The sequence below is a fragment of the Ambystoma mexicanum genome, chromosome 10, assembly GCF_040938575.1.
Source record: "Ambystoma mexicanum isolate Mex_15411 chromosome 10, UKY_AmexF1_1, whole genome shotgun sequence".
NCBI lineage: Eukaryota > Metazoa > Chordata > Amphibia > Caudata > Ambystomatidae > Ambystoma > Ambystoma mexicanum.
The window spans coordinates 1,378,180,219-1,378,197,190 of NC_090932.1; the positions used below are offsets into that span (position 1 = coordinate 1,378,180,219).

General features: G+C 44.6%; 1 protein-coding gene across 1 annotated transcript in view; it reads left to right on the forward strand.

The window, feature by feature from the left end:
- Positions 1–16,972, forward strand: part of LOC138492335 (sodium-dependent serotonin transporter-like) — an 821,649-nt gene that overhangs the window by 707,608 nt on the left and 97,069 nt on the right. The window contains exon 12 of the mRNA XM_069619389.1: positions 15,581–15,748. Coding sequence (XP_069475490.1) covers positions 15,581–15,748 — 168 coding nt within the window. The remainder of the gene's footprint in view (positions 1–15,580; positions 15,749–16,972) is intronic.

Sequence of the window (16,972 nt, forward strand, 5' to 3'; positions counted from 1 at the left end):
TTTATAAATGAATATTTCTTCAAATTTGGACATATAAATCTTGGCCAAATGGGGTGCAAAATCAGACCTCATTGCTGTTCCACTTATTTGCAAATATAATTGACTTGTATATGCAAAATAATGTTTATGCAGGGCAATTTTAAGAATTCATTAGGTATTCTGTGTGGTCTCAAATTATCGCGTCTTGCTTCAGTTACTAAAAATATAGCTTCTTCCTGAGGTATGTTAGTATAAAGTGCTTGTATGTCCATAGAAACAAGAATATGTGTATTTTAGTCACATTGTATGTTTTAAATTAATAATGCCTCTAAGTCAATGTATTTGTAGAGCGGTTCTAGCAGTGAACATCATGCTGAAACAATACATCTGCCTGGGGGATCAATGTGTTTCTTGTGCAATTTAGGAGTTATGTAAAAGGCTGAGAACCTATAGTTAATGGAGGTAGGGTATGCCCATTCATTTGTGTGAATCATAAATGCTATTTTAGCCTGATCTATAATGTTTGTAATTAAATGTTTAATATCATTTGATGGATTTTGATTTAATTTTTATTGTTGTCTAACAATTTAAACATGATTGAATCATATTTTCTTTAGAAATTATGACTATTCCTCCTCTTTTATCAGCAGGATGTATTACAATTAATGTGCGGTTCTTAATAGTATTAAGTGCAATTCTTTCATTTCTTCTAAGATTCTGTCTTGATTTACAAAGATGTGCACAAATCTTCTCAAATCATTTCAAAATTATTTTCTCAAAGATCAAAATTTCATGAGGTATGACAGAATTAGAAGGAAGGAATGAAGAGACCAGTTACGTCCTTTCCTCTTGAATAGCCCATCATCATAAAGAATGCTTTGAGCTTAAGTTTCCTAAAAAAACATAGAAGCTCTATTTCCATGTCTTTGACTTTGGGAGTGAACGTTGGTACAAATAAGAGCCCTTTATTTAGGACTGCAATCTTGTGTGTATCTAGAGGTATGTTTGGCAGGTTGTAAATTGGTGGCACATCTAGTAACAGTATGTTCTCTGTCTACTTTGAAAGATCCCTGATGCGCCTCGATGTGGGGGATACACCTCTCAATCTGCCCCTTCCTCTGCCTAAAAAATACCATAAAGTTCCTCTAGAAAGGTTTGGTTGAAACTGATAAAGATTGTGTCGCTATAAAGTGTTCTCATCTCCTGAAGAACCACTATCTGAGGGATCTGAAAATGGGACCCACTAACGATTTTACTTCGAGATAAATTATAAGGAGAAGGAGTGCATACCCATAAGTGGGAAGGTGGTGTGAAGGTATCATGAGTCAGACACAGACAACAGGTTCAAGTTTTCTCAACAAAGTTGTATGCAACTTAAAAGGCAGGGTGGATGAATGGTATTGTACGATCGGACCAAAAAAAAAAGTCTGACCGTATAATACGACCGAAAAATGCTACCACCAAAGCTTCGAACACCAAAAGTTCAAACCTTTGGTGGTAGCATTGCAGGTAAGTAAAAAAAAAAAGACTGCGGTGGCTGCGGGCGTGTACCCCACAACACCTCGCTCACTATACTGTGTGGTATAGTGAGCGGGGTGTTGCGGGGGACACCCCCGCAGCACACCCACGAAAAAGAAAAAAAACGGGGGCTGCAGGGGTGCCCCACTCACTATACCTTACAGTTAGGGCAAGTTAGGCATTCATCCGATTCTAAGTGATCCGGCCTTGGCTGATTTTGCTGCGGCCGGAAAGTTTGCATGAGAAAGGTGCGAACTACCAAAAGTTTGCACCTTTCTCATGTGAACACACTTACATACTACGGGGGCTGCAGGGGTGTCCCCTGCAACACCCCACTCACTATACTTTGCCTAACTTGCCCTTTGCTAAGGTGGGATTTCCCTGCCAAAAGGAACTAAAGATAGTCTACATCAGGAAGTCCAAAGTAAAAACTCCGTCTGTGTCCAAAACCTATACTTGCCCTCACAACTAACTGCATACAATGTGTAGGGATGTCAGCAACAAAAGGAATAGTGTTTGAAGTAAAGTTCATCAAGGTTTCCTTCCCCTAGAGTTCAAATATTCCAGCTTTCAAAACAACACTCGACTTAAATATCACAATAAAGTCTTTGCACAACACAAGCTCCTTTAGAGGGGCACCCAGTCTAGGCGCGGTCGTCTGAACACATGGTCCACCCAGGTCATTTCTTATATCCTGCTTTCAGCTCTTTGTGCTTTATTGACTTCTTTCCATAAATGCGGCTCATTATTTCAATGCAATTCAAAACATTCCTTTCAATAAATTTCGCAATCTTTCTTTCACTCCTCTCAAGGTGCCAGGGTGTTTGCAACTTGCTTTCAATTCGTTCAGTATTCAAAATGCCTTGCTTTCATTTCCTTCGATATTTCAAAATACTTGTCATCTGTTTTAACTTGCATTCAGTATTCAAATGCTGTGCTTTTATTTAATTCAGTATTCAAAATAATTGTCATCTGCTTTAACTTGCTTTCGATATTCAAAATCCCTTGTTTTCAGTTCATTTTTATCACCGCCTGACAGCCCGGTGTTCCCCCTGTTCTGTTTTCACTCACTGGTCGGTCTTACGGCTCCTTGCAAAGTCTTCCGCCGCCTCAGATTCCTGTTTCTCCATTCGGTCACTTACATCCTCTCCCAGCTTTCTTCTTGTGGCTCATGCACACCCAGCAGTGCCTCCAGGACGAAGCTGTATACATACGAACGCTTCCCCCAGTCCCACCGGCCTCCTTCTCACGGCTTGGAACCAGCCTCCAGCTTCTTGTGCCACTGCTTCCCGTTGCATACACTCTGCACTGCTTCATGGGTCTCCAGCACTCCTCCTGCTACACCACCACATCAGCAAGTTTGCCTGCACACAGCTGACTGTGCTCCCGCAGCTGACACCATTTGTTCGAGGCTTTCAGCTTTTAAAGCTGCCACCTCCATTATCAGTACAAAAAAGAATAGATACTGGGGGAAAAGAAGTGAGGATCCCCGCAGGTTCCTCACAGTGGTTACACATGGCTTGGACCAATCTTAGTCAGGGAAATTATGGAAGGTACCAGCCAAGAATCAGAGCTATTTCTGCCCCCAATCATCTTATTATCAACAATATAAACAGAGACAGAAATCATTTACCTGTGTGGGGAAAGTAAAGTGTTCTACTGTAGCGACAGTGCTAGCGGAGGAGAAGCATGAGTATGATCAGAATGAGGAGGGCAGAAGCTCTGGAGATTAGACCAGGAGGGTCACCCAGAGCCAGTGAACAGGAAATGCAAAGTCAAAGTGGTGAAGAAGCCAGGCTAAGAATCTGAGCAAGATCAGTAGTCGAGTTGAAGACTGGCCACAGAGATTAGCAGTGGCCCGAGATTAGTTGAAGAGGTGGTAAAGCAAGTTGGCCGAGCAAGCAGGCTGATATATCCACAGGACCAGAAAGTGAGACCAGAGAGACAGGGCTATGGCTCGGACTAGGGTTGTAGTAAAGGACTGATTTAATTTGTACTTTATAATTAATACCAAATTGAAATAGCTCCACCTTTAGAGCTGAACTTGAAGTTCCAAAGGGCATTGATAATAACTTTCTATAGAATTCCTTTTTGTCAATAAATAACTGGTTCATTTTCAAATTGCCTCTCAGCTCATCTCCACAGACATCTGCCGATTGTTATTGTGCCTTATAAACATATATATTGGGTTCCACAGCCACACCTCAACATCTTTTCAGAACCAAATCATTCTTTAAAAGTTTGGAGTGCCAATCCCATTTTTGTATTAAAGTGAGCCCCAGGTGGTCAAAATAATCCACGTGTCTCCATCCAGCTCTACAACTACTGGAAGGAGCTTCTTCCTGTGGCAAATCATAATCTTGGTCTTTCAGATGTTAATAACTAAATATTTGACATAAACAAACACATTTATGAAAAAACTTCCTTAAACACTGCAGTGTGGTGGATAAGAGAACAGCATCATCCACAAATAGTATGATATTCAACCTGTTCTTGTCTAACAGAGGCACATCCACAGATAGTGTCAATGATGTGGTAGCTACATCATTATTAAATAGGTAAAACAAATAAGGTGCCATGGCACATCCCTGCCATATGCCTCAGATTGCAGGACATGATTCTGCCTTACTCCTACGTCCCGTCCCCTTTCCTCCATACTTATGGCCATCTCTCTGTCCTGTGGGACGGGACCGGAGCACTTTATAAAAGCATCCAACATTTTTCAAAAAAATGTGTCCTTCCTCTCTTTCTTGCACGGGGCCTGGCACGCGGCCGTAACCCCACCCACCTTGGCTCAGCCCCGCGCATTGCCCATCAGTCCTTTTCTCTGCTCGTTCGGGACAGGACGCACTTGCATCCTTGGAAGATTTTCTTCCCTTTTTTCCTCTCTGGCTCTCGCCAGCGATCATGTACTAGTCTGTCTATGTCGACCCTCATCCTCTTTGTTTAGAGTGCTTGGGATCGGATCACCGTTGTGACTCCCTTTTGGTCCGGGCACTTCAACGTTGGTTTGAGCGGTGGGAGGAGGTGTTCCGATGAACTCCTCCTTCACATTTTCAGGCGTTCATCGACGAGAAGAAGAAACGCCCGGTAAGTTCTTTACTTTTCAGAGCACCCCGTCCGGGGGATACCTTTCCGGGTTCCTCTCGGGCCGGGAGGGGCGTTGATCGCTCTGCCACCAGGGTTCGCCCTGAGGTGCCCGTTGGGCCTAATAATTGTACCGGAGTTTTCTCCAAGGGTCTCCGTAAGGGGCCTGTGGATACCGGAGTACGCTCCAAGGCCCCTCCTGTGGGAGCTGTTTGTAGACCCAGTTCTACTGAGTCGTGGGGTACCGGAGCTCGCTCTGAGGCCTCTCTGTCGGCTTCCCTCAAAAATAAGACCGGGGTGCGCCCCGAGGCCTTGGCTGGGCTTGCTGTTACCGAACGGATGTTCGAGGGCCGCGCTGATAAGGCTGTTACCGGGCCTGGGTCCGAGGTTCCTCATTCAGAGGCTAAAGCTACCAACAGTTCTGAGAGGCCTGACAAGGTGAAAGCTGTTTCTCACAGTTCCCGCTCTTGCAGTGACACCAGACCTGTTGAGGGGGCAAAGAAGCAAAGTTCTTCTTTTACCGACAGTGCCGAGGTCCTTCCTTCGAAGGCTAATTTGGCAGTTGGTATGTCACAAAAACATTCCAGGCCTCACAGTACCGGTTCGGCCAAGGTTCCTTATATTAAGACTAAAGTTACCCCTGATCCATCGACGGGGACCCCTGCCTCACTTCCTCACATGCCGCAATTCCCCTTAGATGAGGACCAAATGATGCCCATTCACGCCACGACCGCGGCGGCCATGTTAGGTGCTACCCCTACAACTACGCCATCGGCCTCAGGTGTAGGGCTTGGTCCCTTGGGTGAACATAGAGTCCCTTGTGCGCATCCTTATCAGCAAGTTTACGACTGGAACGCCCGGATGCCTCTTCAGCACAATTTTTGTTGCCTGCGGGGTCGGCACCTTTGATTTATGTGGATATGTCGGTGGAGGGGCCTGTGTGGCACCCTTCCCTGTTACGTCCCTGGATTTGTCCACCTCGTGAGAGGTCTCCTCAGGTTCCGAGGCAGTCCTCAAAGGAGGCTTTTTTTGGTACATTTCAAACATTAATGCATACCGACCCCATGAGGGAATATTTCAAAGGGCTTTTCAGGGAGATATGTCCACCTGCGCCTCCGGCTCCACCCGTTCCTCCGGTGGTTCCGCTGGCACCTCCCTTGCCTACGGTGCCTCCCCCGACTCTTCCGCCTTTGCCTCCATTGACCGCCCAGAACAGGTTTATAGTGCCCGCAAATCTCGCAGAGTGGATACCCCTGCGGGGAATAACCGCGTAGGCAACAACGGACGCAGTTTTTCTCCCGCTTCTCAGCCTCCTCCTCAGGTTCAGGTGGCACCGCCACGATAAACCTACTAAATGAGGGTTTTCCACGCTCACACATCCTCCCGGTGGGAGGATGCATTGGGGAGGCGTGGCAGACCATCACAGAAGACAGATGGGTCTTGTCAGTCACTCGAGCGGGCTTCCGCTTACCCCTACTCCCTACCCCACCCCTCGACCCTCCTTTTCAGCAGTCGGGCTCGCCCTCCCTCAAAGCCGAAATTCAGAAACTTCTGGAACTCAGAGCTGTGGAACCCGTTCCCCTTGGGGAGCAAGGGGAGGGCTTCTACTCCCGGCTGTTTACGGTGCCCAAACCCAAATAGGCTGGCCTGCGCACCATCCTAGACCTTTCCCAGTTCAATCTTTTCCTACCCCAAGAGAAATTCAAGATGATCACGCCCAGCCAGATACGCTCCTCCTTGCAGATGGGCGATTGGCTCAGCGTCGTGGATCTTCAGGATGCGTACATGCATATCCTGATTTGGAACCCACACAGGAGATATCTCCGCTTCTCTTCGGGAGAGGAGCACTTTCAGTTTCGAGTTTCGAGTGCTTCCTTTTGGCCTCATCTCGGTGCTGCGTGTCTTCACGATGAAGATGTCAGTGATTGCGGCCTATCGTTGTCTCCAGGGTATCCATGTGTATCCATATTTGCAGCCCTTGTCCGCTGGCAATCTCCAGTCTCCCCTTCATCTCCTGTTCCATCTTGGGCTGTCGGTGAACTGGCGGAAATCTTCCATGACGGTCTCACAGGACCTGATTTTCATGGGTTTTCGCTGGAACACCATCGACTGCAGAGTGTGCCTGACCGGGGACAGAATGGCGGATCTGTTTGCCACGTGTCAGATGTTTGCGCAGTCGGAGAGCATGTCGGCCTGGTGGTTCCAGAGGCTTCTGGGCCTCATGGCCTCGTGCGTGCTGGCTCTTCCTCTTGCTCGTCTCAAGATGAGATGGACCCAGATGGCTCTTCGGAGTTCCTGGCGTCAGGCTGTGGACCCGGATTCCAAGCTGATAATGATTCCAGATTCCATGAGAGTGGACCTGGATTGGTGGTCATCTCTCAGCAACCTGTCGGTGGGTGCGGGGTTTCAGGACCCATCCCCCGCGGTGACGATCACGACGGACTCCTCCCTTCTGGGGTGGGGTGCGACGTTAGATCTTCTTCATGTCTCGGGCCTCTGGTCGCCTCAGTACAAGCTCCTGCACATAAATCATTTGGAGCTTCTGGCGATCTTCCTAGCGCTCAGGGCGTTCAGACCGCTCATTGCCAACAAGGTGGTCCGCATACGCACGGACAATGTGGTGTCAAAGTATTACATCAACAAGCAAGGGGGAAAAGAGTCTACCCCCCTCGTGGACCTGTCCATCCAGATATGGGAGTGAGCCATGCTTCATGGTGTCTGGCTGCTTGCAGTGCACATCCCGGGCCAGCTGAATGTCACAGCGGATGCCCTCAGCCGGCGGACAGTGGTCAGCTACTACGAGTGGGAGTTGAAGGCGGAGGTCCTCTCATGGATTTTCTTGCATTGGGGCACACCGGAAGTGGATCTTTTCGCTACGGCGGTAAACAAGAAGCTTCCTCAGTATGCCTCCAGAGGGGTCTGGGAGCCTCCTCTCAGGGGTATGCTTTCGAGATTCCATGGCACAACATGAGAGCTTACGCCTTCCCGCCTCTGCCTCTAGTCCATCGAGCAATTTGGAAGCTGAAGAACTCGGTGAACTGTTCCCTTCTACTCATAGCCCCGTGGTGGCCGGCCAGGTTTTGGTTCTCAGAACTTCAACACCTGTCAGTGTATCTTCTTCATCAAGGGGAACAGCAGATGTGGCACCCCACCCCACAATCGCTCAGCTTGGCGGCATGGTGCCTGAGTTCAAGTCTTTAGAGCATCTTAACTTGTCTACGGATAAAATGCGTATTATCCAGGCAGCCAGGAAACCCTCAACCAGATCTCAATACAGGAGTAAATGGCTCAGGTTCTGTCACTGGTGTTTGGAAAAGCAGTTGGATCCAAGGGTGGCTACGATTGACACGGTGCTGTCCTTCGTGTCCTCCCTAGAATAGTCGGGTGTTCACGTTCTGTCATGCATAACTTACCTTTTGGCGGTTTCCGCTTATCTTTCTAAAGACCTATGCTCTTATTCTCTGAGTAACCCAGTGGTTAAGAGGCATTTTGCAGGCTTGACACGCCTCTACCCTCCGGTTCGTAGTCCGCACCCGCCGTGGGACCTAAATGTAGTCCTGACGGCGCTGTGCCATAAACCTTTTGAACCCATGGCCACGGTGGACCTCAAGTACCTATCCTGGAAAGTGTCCTTTCTGGTCGCCGTTACGTCAGCAAGGAGAGTGAGTGAGCTCCAGGCCTTGTCAGTGGAGCATCCTTTCTTGATCTTTCACAAGGACAAGGTAGTCCTACGGACAAACCCGGCATTTCTACCGAAGGTGGTAACTGAATTCCATCTGAATCAGTCGATCTCCCTACTGGTCTTTTTTCCGAACCCTGCCTCAGAGGCTGAAAGGGTTCTGCACTGTCTTGATGTCAGAACGGCTCTTAAATTCTACCTTGACAGGACTTCCGAGCTTAGGAGTTCGTCTCAACTTATTGTGACCTTCGGTAACACTCAGGATAAGCAAACGTCTAAGGCGACTATTTCTTGGTAGATCGCCGCCTGCATCACAGAGTCTTTCACCGTCCAAGGGCTGAAACCTCCTAAGGGTATTCATGCACACCTGGTGCGGGGCAAGGCAGCCGCAGTTGCTTTTCAGAAATATGTTCCCTCGGAGTCCATCGTTAGGGCAGCTACTTGGGCCTCCCCATCTGCTTTTTGTAAGCATTATTGTCTTGACATGAGGTCAAGAGCTGATGCTCAGTTTGGTCAGGCTGTGCTGAAGAACCTGTTTCAGTAAGGGATATTTCCATCCACCCGTAGTTCCTGTAAGGAGTGCTTGGGAATCTCCCATAAGTATGGAGGAAAGGGGACAGGATGTAGGAGTATAACCAGGTTACTCACCGTAGTAACCACCTTACTCCTAGTCCATAGTCCCCTTTCCTCCATACGCCTGCCCGCCGTCCCCTCTAATGAGGTTCCTCTGTTATTGCTAATAGGTCTCTGACCTGGCGATAGAAAAGGACTGATGGGCGATGCGCGGGGCGTAGCCAAGGTGGGCGGGGTTACGGCCGCGTGCCGGGCCCCACGCAAGAAAGAGAGGAAGGACACATTTTTGGAAACATTTTGGATGCTTTTTACAAAGTGCTCCGATCCCGTCCCACAGGAGAGATGTCCATAAGTATGGAGGAAAGGGGACTATGGACTAGGAGTAAGGTGGTCACTACAGTGAGTAACCTAGTTATTTCTTCACAGTGGCCCCATCTAAAAACGGCCACATTTTCTGTATGGAGTGATTGTATACATTTCAATAATTGTAGCAGAATTCTTTGCCTATGCAATGTTTCCTACAATATCGATTTACATAGTCAAAGACTGCCTTTAAATCAACAAATAGCAGATATAGAGGCATAGCCTTTTAGAACACATATTGCTGTATTATTCGGGCCAGCCTAAAGGCTTACACTGTGGCTCTGACACCATTACGAAACTCAGTTTGGTATGATGGAGTATCTTTTCATCTTCAATCCATTGAAGTAATCTAAAAGCTAACATTTTAGCATATCCTTTCCCCAAACTGTACAATGATTGACCGGAAATTGGGAGGATCATTATTGTCAACCTCTTAAAGATGTGGACAAATTCTGCTGTACACCACGAGACAGGGGTATTATTGTTTTGATTAATAATATTGAAACATTGCACTAACACTGGTACCCAAATTGTGGTTCCATTTTAAACAGATCCACAGGCAAATTATTGGGGCCTGGCGCTTTTTCCACTCTTCTGCTGGTTAAGTGCCTCAGATACCGATTTCGATTAAGAGACTAAGAGGGGTTTGCTTCCACACTGTATGGTACTTTTATGAAATAAAGAATATTCCTTTTTATGGGCGCCAGAGTACAAAGCTTTAAAGCGCTTATACCATGTGTTGCCTGGGGTAGTCATTGTGGGTGGCAAGCCTACAGTGGCACTCCCGAAAGCAAATATTTTCCAGAATTTTCCTTGGTCATGTTTGTTAATGGCTGCCGAAGTTCTTCCCACAATTGATCAATTTCAGCTTTATTTTTCAGCTGAATCGTAGTTTACAAACTGATCTGTAATGTCTCATCTGTTGTAATTTGTATTTCCTGTTAAATTGTATGGCAACTAGTGCATTTCAAGTAACAACACAGGCAGGGGGTTTCAACTCCATTCTAGATTATGGTGGTTAGTGGTAATAGATAAGTCTGAATTAACTTGGTTATTGTTACAATGAGGAATTTCAATATTCAAAGTTACTACCAAAACATAGGTAAACAACACTAGGGTAATGGCACCAACCTGATGTCACTCCGCGCCCAGAAGTGGGTATTGACTGAGTAAATTGGAGTCTCGCAGACTCTGGAGGGACAGAGGTCAAGACCCCACCTCTCGCGATTAATGTATGAAGCACACCTCCAACAATTGATTCTGCGCCACACTTAAAGTATGATTTGGAAAAAATGCTTCTTTAATAGTCAGAAACATGGTCTGAAAAATGAATCACAAATGAATCACAAATTAATCCTTTTTCTCTGTCTTACAATTCCATATCTAAAAACATGTCAATGACTGAATCATTCATTACTATCGTCACATTACCATAAATGTATGGTCAATAGTACAGGTGTTATTGTATCTATGCGATTCAGTAAGCCCTGGTTTGAAAAAGGCAATGATCTACCTGCCGAAACTCGTGTCACCTATGGGCATAAATGTAATTCATGTTTCAGACCATGTTTCTGACTATTAAAGAAGCATTTTTTCCAAATCATACTTTCTTAAGTTTGGCGTAGAATTAATTGTTGGAGGGGTGCTTCATGTATACTACCAAAACATGATTGCCCCTTTCCATGCAAACAAAAACCCAAACATGCATTGCGCTCACCATCTGCCAGTCTGCAATATTGACAAGGCAACAGTCAATATGAGCAAAATAATAATTTGCCCTATAATTGGGTTCAGCTGGAATACTGTAGTATAGATAAACAACCTCTAACATGTCTAATCCAGTGAATACATTTGTTTATCAGGGAGTCATAATTTTCAAAAGCTCCTTTAGGGAGCTCAGGTACTCCTGACATGTAAACTTTGTTGAAGCCCTGACTCTGGCTATTATCTCCCTGGTTAGTTCAGTTAGTATAATTATCTACCCTCAGCAAGTGAGGTATATGGTTGACCCACCCAGATGGATTTACATGACTTGAGACAGATATTTTCCCACATAATCTGTCTGCAGGTGGGGGAGCGCTTTCTGACTGCCCTGCGATTACCTCTAAAAGAGGAAGGTAGCTTAAAGTCATTATGAATTGTTTGGTGTTGAGTATCCATAGATGTTAAAACAGCTCCCGGGAGAGCCATAGAATCAGCATGATTGTTCGTTATTTTCTAAGATGGGTTTGTTCCCTCATTCCTGGATGGCTTAGCTATCGATGCCAAAAGGACACTATTATTTCTATTAGACAGATTCCCCTTTTTACGCCCATTGATTACTTTGAGGGTTTCAAACTCCTTGGTCCATTCAGCCACAAGTTTCTGCATAGAGATGATCTAATTCCTCATTTGCATCACCTCTAAACTCAAATGGGAACATACAAAGCACTTAACCTAGTCAATATTAAGCAATAATTTAAAAGCAAAAGTGGCTGGTAGGGTGCAATTACTTTTATGTAAGTCACTATCGGGTTGCTACTTGTCTTACTAATACAGGGGGTATGCACATCATTACCTTTGTTATGGGGTGCTAAAATTTGAACCTGTTAGTACATGGAAAAATAGGATAGATACGTTAATGAGGAGAGAATGAGACCGTCGTGATCACACTTACGATTACCGATTACCCGTACCCACAGCAATTGGTAACACACAGGCTTCAATGGTAAATACCAGTTTCATGGCAACACTACTAGAGAATTCTTTCCGGCCCCTATCGTGTAGAGAAATATATGTTGTTGCCTTCCTTTTTGATATTTTCTAACAATTCTGGTTGCAGAAAGATTGCTAAAATCATCATAAGCATAAAGTGCAAAGCTAAGGGAGAATTACTAATACAAAGTTCACAGTGCAAAGGTGCCAAGAGTCCAAAGACTTCCATTAACTAAAATTACCACATACATAATGCTCAGAAAACAACAACAAACATTAAATAAAACTGATATTCATGTTAAAAATCCAGGTTAAAAAAGACTGGTGTAATGTGCGCAATACATGCTAAAACTTCCCTCAGGTCCTTGGATCCTTTGGTCTTTAGATTGTATAAGATGAAGTGCCCGAGTGGCTCACATGTGAACCATAGTCTGACATTGCGCTCCTCTGCAAATGGTCAAGGTTCAAGGTTCAAGGAGGTGCCAAGAAAATCCAGCATTAAAACCTAAGATACGGTCAAAGAATATTAACTCCTGGGTTGGATGACAAAGATGCACGGGGGTAAAACACTCAATGTTTGTGCAATGCCCAGGTGATAACCTTTGGTGGCGTGTCATTAATGGTTTCAAAGAGGGCATCAAATAATAGCAGATAGTAACAGTTATCAACAAATAGGAAACTTGGAACCTAGTAAGCCACCCAGGGTTCTCTGGTCAAGTCCAGTAAGCTGCGTTCACAGAATCAGGGAAACATTAAAACAGCTCCTACAAATGACAAGTTTTCAAAGTCCTGCTTGACCTTTTGGTTCTTCTGGTTTTTCTGACAAGGAGGGCAGAGGACAGACACCAAGCACAGCACTCACACTCGGAAGCAGCCAAAAGGAGCTACAAATCATACGAGGGGCAGTCCTGGCGTCCTGCGGGAACTGCCCGCTTCACCTACACTATGCTCTGCTGCGCTACATTGTGGGAGGTGGTCAAGTAGATCAGTGTCTCTTGCTCTGCTCCGCTGTCCACACGTTCACAGACTGCAGCAACTGGCTGTTTTGCCTCTTGCTGCTCTGCCATGTAGGAAGCGATCCAGTAGATCAGCGTCCCTTGCACCTCTCCTCCTACGCCGCCTGCACACACTGCAGAAACTGCCCACTTCACCTTTCTCTGCGCTGCGGGAGGCGATCAAGTAGATCAGCATCCCATGCTCCACTCTGCCCTTCACAAATGCACTGGCTGCAAGAATTTACGGCACAAGGAGTCTAGAATGGACACAGACCATATGACCATTCCAGGATGCGGCATGGCCAAGGAACACTGAGCAGTCAACCCGGTCCCAAAAGACCAGCCCCCACCAATGACAGAAAAAGTAGGCTCGGTGACTATACCTCCCTGAGACTGTGAGTGACTTTGTTAGACATTGTTCTGAATGAATACATGCATACACAAATAAATGAATGCATTTTGATTACTAAAGAACACTCATTGGCCCAAATTGGGCATCAAGGCACTTGAAGGAAGTGGCACACAATTTATAAACAGCACTAATAAAAAATGTGTCCACAGAGTCCATTTGAGTCCACCGTGATGACGAAATAGAGAAATTAAATATAATCCCACAGCACGAGAGGCCAAATGAGGGGTGAGCATCAGTATGTGTTTTGTCCCTAGTGACAGACCTCAAAACATCATGGAACCGCTTCTAAAATAAACTTTGTTGGGCAGTTAGAAAAGAAAAACTTTCATGAGGGGGACCATAAAACATGTTCCAGTCAATGTAGCCCTCCCCCATAATAGAGACACCAGAATTAGATCACAGATAGGTGGCTGATTACAAATATGGATGCAAACAACTACACTCAGTTGTCCTGCTTTAGTCAATTGTAATGCAATACAGTGTGCACTAGAAAGCAGTGGCAGGGAAGCAGGGGTGAAGGGGCAAGCAAGGCAAAAAATGAAACTATTATACAAATAGGCATCCATAACTCCCATCCTAAGAATTGACAAGTTCACTCCCCTTTCTACATCACCACAGATCATCAGTCTAGTGAAGGGCTGTGGCCACTCCACAGGACCATCCAGCAGTCAACAATAGAATAACACACATCGCCAATCCTCACAGTCAAAATCCAAGCATCCACACAGGCTGCATGGTTTAACTTTCAGCACCCACTGCTCTAAGTGTTAACAGTGACTCCCAGCCTGATGTGCTCATATTGCCTCCACAACACCCTCCATGCCATGGTCAGACCCCAGACAATCAACATTTGGTGGGGTCTCTTGCAGATCCACAACCTAGCTCTACCACCTGTCATGGCTCCAACACTCTCTTGGCATACGGTTGAAGACTGATAAAGTCAATACAGGGCTGTGTGTCCTCCGACTTCATTTGCATTTGCATTATGGCCTCCATGACCATTAATCCAGCAAGACTCAGCTTCACATGGCCCCTCCCCCTCTCTCCTCTTGGGTGTGATCACGCAGGAACCTTGTTTTCTAGAATAAGGCTTCGTCATTTGGACTAAGGACAAGTGACCTAGAGTGGGTGATACACTGAATTATTATCACCCCCATTTTTGATTCAACAAAGCCCCCTTCTTTTGTTGTCGAGAGAAACCGTTAGGTATCCAGCAAGGCTCCCGACCCATCCCAGAGACTCAGGAAGCCCTGATCCCTAGTTCTAAAACCCTACCCAACATTATCACAAGACAGAGACAGCCCAGAAGGGAAAACAAGGTTCAAAAAGCTCAGAGTGGTCCATACTGTCTTGGTACCTGGGCCTGTGAAAATACTGGAAACAGTACCCCAGCAGGGAAACTCTGGGGTGGAGGAAGACTTTTATTTTGTTTTTTATCAACCCATTGGCAAGAACACATTCTGTTTTGTTATTTTTCTTTGCATGTAACCAAATACTTTGTGTCAATAAACCGTGTGAAATGTTGGTGACAGGGTGTTCTGTTCCTCCCTCTCAATGACACCCCCATAGACAGAAACATTTACATATAGTGATGCTGTATTATTTTATTTGTTATTGGTTCTATCCATGGTGTGATGTTATTATATCCCAAAAATCAAAAATGGTAACAGGTCTAAAAAAAGAAGCAGTCAAAATGTAGTGGGAGACATAACATATCTTATATTTAAAATAGAGTAAACGGTCAAAATAAATACAATTTCAATGAAAAGGTAAAAATACCTACACTGATTATTTGACTTGCTATTTTCCGAATGAAATCCTGTCCACATATATGCATTTGTTGTAAAAATGTGTTTTATTTTATTAATAATGTAGTAGTATGATGGGAGACCACCATGCTATGCCTAGCTCAAGTGTGGTGGTATACTTTTGAAAGTTGGGAAAAATCCCAAGTACCACAAACACCCTTATAACCCTCCTCCATCCAGCCGACCTGGTCAAAACCAAATTGCTCTGAGCCAGAAGTTTGCTGTTTTTATGTTTCATCAATCTTCTAAATTAAATATTAAAGTCGGATTATTTTTGCTTTATTTTAGCGTACTTATTTCCAATAGGAGCTGTGTTTACCACTTCATTGTCAGCATTCTTTTTTATGCAGTTATTTTAACTGTGTTCCCTTTTATATGTCAATACGTCTTCATTATAGCAGCAAATGCAAAATTGGATGTAAGCAACTATGTCTGTGTGTATTGTTGACTTTTCTTTTTTTCATATTTACAGTTTATAATAGTCAGTTCACTTCTGGACCAACCACCTCTGATGCTATTTGACTATCAATACCCAGACTGGAGCATCTATGTAGGCTATCTTATTGGAGCATCTTCCTTCATGTGCATTCCTTTATACATGGTGTATAAGCTTGTATGGACCCCTGGATCTCTTAAACAGGTATCATTTGAGTCATTTGGCCATTTAATGTACTAGGTAAATACAGTTTCGATTGTTGGCTGGTAATTCCACTGTAGTAATTTAAAGACAATCAACATGGACCTTATTCTAATAAAGGTGTTTTTGCTATTTTGATTAGTTCATGTATCAGTATGTCTTTTCAAAATGTTTTTTTTCTTCTAAATAGCCCTCTATCTTGAAAAGGGGTTTAACAAATAAATTGGAAAGACATATACATTTTAGAGGCTATTTTGGAAAATTGAAATACAGTATCAAATTAATCTACTTATTTAAAATCTCACAATGGATGTGCAGCCTTTGTTTTAGGAACATATATAGTTTCAAAATCAGTAGGTTTACTACTTGGCCTTTTGTGACTGATATTCTCCTATGTGCATGATTCCAAGAATGTCTTAGTTTGAGAATACCATGCATGTTTACACCGTGCAAAAATGCATTCACATTGGTGTGTGCCTAGAAGGCACCACTGATGAGACGCATGTTTTTTATAAATTTGTGCAGCAGAGCCACTGAAATGGCCACTTTGCATACACACCTCCAAGAGTGTCAACAAATCTTTTAGTCTCAGTCATAGGTGCTAAAGCGGCTTTCATCAGAAAAAAAGCCAAAGCTCGTTTTACTGTTTTTCTGTGTCAGTGAACCTCATTCCCAGGCATTTGTTAGTTGTGAAAAAATAAACATTTGTGTGCTGAACTTTGTCTGTGAATGGTCATTGGTATGAAATTCAGCTAAAGAATGATATGCAGGTCTCCCAAAAACTTCTCTTCTTCCAATTTGAAGCTGAACCCACAACTAGGATGAGAGAGGAAGGGATGGAATTCAGGCTGCAGTGCAGAAGTAATTAAACATTGGCTGACAGAATTAATGATTGCGTACCAGACTAAAGTGCGTGACTGTGTAGGAGAAGGAGTAAGAGGGTTCTGTTCCTGAGACAAAAGCTGATTAGGAAACTCGAAACATTTGCGACCAGTAGTTCCCATGAGAGGCCAATAGAGCTATGATAAAACCAGCTACATGTCTGGCACAGTGACATGTGGTTTATCTTTGCTACACCCAACTGGCCTCTCAGTGGAAAGTTATGTTAGGAATTCTTGAGAATTCCTCCATATTCCAGTTTGCCTCAAAGAGTAAGGCATTATGGATAGAATGGGCTCCATCTGTTGGATACCTAGTCATAGAGTTCTGCTCTGCTTGATAGGATGG